The sequence below is a fragment of the Arachis ipaensis genome, chromosome B02 (assembly GCF_000816755.2).
Source record: "Arachis ipaensis cultivar K30076 chromosome B02, Araip1.1, whole genome shotgun sequence".
Lineage (NCBI taxonomy): Eukaryota > Viridiplantae > Streptophyta > Magnoliopsida > Fabales > Fabaceae > Arachis > Arachis ipaensis.
The window spans coordinates 106,984,824-106,988,424 of NC_029786.2; the positions used below are offsets into that span (position 1 = coordinate 106,984,824).

Genomic DNA, 3,601 nt, shown 5'->3' on the forward strand with positions numbered 1-3,601 from the left:
ATTAAAAAAATAATTATTAATAAAAATAATTCAATAAATTTATTTATTTTTATCATTTATAATTTTCTTTTAAATTTTAAAAAGATTAATTTTGGAAAATCATATGGACAATGGAAAAGATTATTGAACCAAATTATACAAATTCAAAAATTCTATTTAAAGAGACAACTATATATATAATATAAGAAAATCAAGTGTGTCGTCGTACCGGTCTTTCAGTATATATAATTAACGGTTAAAAATCACTAATATACCAGTACGACGGTACACTTGAAAATATTCCTATAATATATATAGCTATTCAAAGTTTAGATTAATGAATTTCATGTCAAAAAATTCACATAATGATGTAAAAGAAAAAGATAAAACTTAATAATATCTAACTTTACCAAACATCATTATTACCTGTCAGTGATGAGGCTCAAACTCAAGCTTCCAGCAGGGATTGTAATGGGGTGAAGACCCCAAAGAGTCTCCATTGATGGATGTCCATTTTTGCATCTCATATAAGCTTGGAAAGTTGCAATACCCATCAACCAAAACCTTCCATTATTATTATTATTATTACTACTCACCATCTTTGCAATCTCCATTATCATGTGATCCACAGGGCTATAACAAACCCTACTACTCATTCCTTGGTCTCTATAATAATAAAAAATCCATTTGAGATCTCCAAGATACAAAACACACCCTTTATTATTGCTATCATTGTTGTTGTTATTAACAAGACTCCTATTAAGCTCTTCAATCTTTTGTTCAACCTCTAATCTTGAAAGATTTGAGAAGGAAGAAAGAGAAAGAGGTAGAAACTTGATACCTCTAAGGGATTCACTAACTTGTCCTTTCTCAAACTTCTCCATCACCCTTCTAACTACACCTTCAAGGCTCTTCACACACTCACCAACAATCACGCTTGTTCTTCTTCTTTGACTCACCAAATTATCTATCACACTTGAAACATCTTCATCTCTTACCGGATCCAACACCTTGCTGTTAATGTTGTTGTTGTTGTTGTTATCTCCGTCGCTATTATGATCCTTTGACTTGTTGTTATTCTTGTTGTTTTGAGAGCATATTTCTAAAGAAACAGCTTGTTCTACATTGCTCTTGACTTGTGTGCTAGAAAACCCTGCTTCTTTCATAACCCTACTAACACTAGGGTCATCCAAGATTGAGATTATGAGTTGTTCAAGCTCAATCTTCACGGCCAACAACGGTTGTTGTTGGTTCTCAATGGATCCGCGTCGCTGGTGAGCTTGTGCGCGCTTGAAAGCAGCTACCATGGCGTTCGAAATCGAAGGACACTGAGAGTGGTGGGGATGGTGATGGTTACCCAACATGGGGCTTGAGGTTGAAGCCGGCAACCTGTTCAGTGCAACGTTGAAGCAGAGCTCCAACGCCTTGCACTGAAGAGGGTGCGAATGAGACTGGAGACAAGCTGTTCTTAATAAACCATTAGAATCTGAAAGCATAGTGTTCGCCACGTGAAGTGGCGTCACTTGAGCATGGCCGCGACGCTTTGCAAGCGTCACGGCCTGCTTCACTATGCTTGCAGCTTCTGGGGTTAGCCCTTGTTGCACAGAACAACTTCCTGTTCTCATCTCCAAAAAGAATCTATCTATTTAGAAATGAAAAAACGTTTTCATAAACTAAAAGGAGGATCTTAAGACCAAGAGAGATCGATCAAACTATGGTGATTTTGAATTTGGTGGTGTTAATTTTGATTGGGAAAAGGAAGATATATAAAGAAAAAAGGAAGAAGAGTGTAGGAGTATGGGGAACTTTATATTGAAGAATGAAAGTGTTGGTTGGTATCCGATATCTATAGTTGGGAACTTGGGAAGCTAGGTCTTTTTTTTTTTTTTGAGGTTTGAAGAAGCCTTGTTTTTGTTTTATACCTTGTCTCTAGAATATATGAATGAACAAAGATGATGGTTTGGTCTAAAAGACTAAGAAAGAGAGATAACAACTACCAACGAGAGAAAGAGAAAAGGAGAAGATGAAAAAAGAGGTGTGAAATTTAAAGAGGATAGTATTTACATATTTAAGTTATTATATATTAAGAAATTAACTCATTGAATTGGATTACTCAAGTTGTCAAATTATTTGTCTATTTAAATAAATAGATAAAAAATTTAAATTTTATCTTTTATATAGTAACTTAAACTAATAGACTTTTTAAATAGAATTTAAATTTATAATAAATTTATCTTTAATTTGTTAAATCGAGAGATATTATGAAAATAAATATTAAAATATTAACTTAAATTTAATAATCAATAATGTGTATGATAAATAAAAGTATATTGTAGTCATAAGTTATCCAATATATATATTAAATATCCGAAAATGAGACACTAATTTAAGTATGTAAATAATATTTTTTTAATATTTGTAATATTTGTTTAAGTTATTTTTCAATAAGTGATGAGTGTGTGAATAAAGAAAAAAAAAAGTAGAAACTCAGGTGCAGTGATAGATGAGAATTGTTAGATAGTTTGACTGATTTGACTAAATTTTTATCTAATAATTTTCACCTATCAACTTCACGTGAAGTCGATTGCACCTGAGTTTCTACAAAAAAAAAATTGAAATAATGGAACACTAAAATTGATGAGAAGAGTGGTGTGTGGATGTGCTTTTCTTGTTGGGGAGGTAAAATGGGGGTCCAAAGTGGATCTTGTTGTAGAAAGTGGATTGCATGTGCTGACAAGCAGAGACTAATATGCATCAGTATCAAAGGCAAACTCAGCTTTGCTCACTCACTCACTCTTCTTTCTTTCTTTCTCTTTCATGCACACTCATTCACCAAATTTCGTAAAAAAGTTTTGGTATGTGTAAGTGGGGGCACTTTCTCTTTTATGCATAGTAGTGTTAAGTGTTAATAAATAAATATTTATTTGTTTATTTTCATTATATGTGTGGGAAGGAAGTTAAGTCATGCAAGGTGCACTAACGATTAAGTAATCTACTCTTCTTCATTGACCCAAAAGAAAATAATCTTTTTATTCTTTTTTTGGTCATTAGGTAGGTGTTAAGTAATCTTGAAACCAATAATAATAATTGTTGAGTGTAACTCAATATGAATGCAAACTTTTCATGAAGTGATATAATAGTCTTTGAAGATCTCTTCATCACTAACAAAATAATTTACCAGACAATTGGATATTTAATTTGTCCAAAATATCTAAAATATTACTTCTCTTTATTATCAATTAACCCAATTAAAAAAATACAATTGGATATTTTATTTTTTGCTTATGAATTTTTGTTTGTCAATAAATTGATGGATAAATCGCCAGTAATATTTTTATCTATGGGTTTTTTGTTAAATAATTTCTGTATTTTTTTTATAATATAGCTTGTGTATTACAGTTAAGGAGGTGATAAATAATTTCATGATAAAGTATAATCGACAATTTAATGAAAAAGAATCTTTAATTTGTGTCAAACAAATAATTATCTTTTTATTGCTAGTAATTTATTTTTCAACAAAACTATCTTTCAAATGTTATATTTAGTATTCCCCCCCCCCTCTCTCTTTTTATAGGATTTCAATTTTTTCACTAATTAATAAGTAATAGTATATTACAATCAA

The 3,601-nt window shown here is 31.1% G+C and overlaps 1 protein-coding gene across 1 annotated transcript in view; it reads right to left on the minus strand.

The window, feature by feature from the left end:
• The window catches only part of LOC107626351 (protein SMAX1-LIKE 3), a 7,735-nt gene extending 6,023 nt beyond the window's left edge, over nucleotides 1-1,712 (minus strand). The window contains exon 1 of the mRNA XM_016329217.2: nucleotides 406-1,712. Coding sequence (XP_016184703.1) covers nucleotides 406-1,604 — 1,199 coding nt within the window. The 5' untranslated portion in view covers nucleotides 1,605-1,712. The remainder of the gene's footprint in view (nucleotides 1-405) is intronic.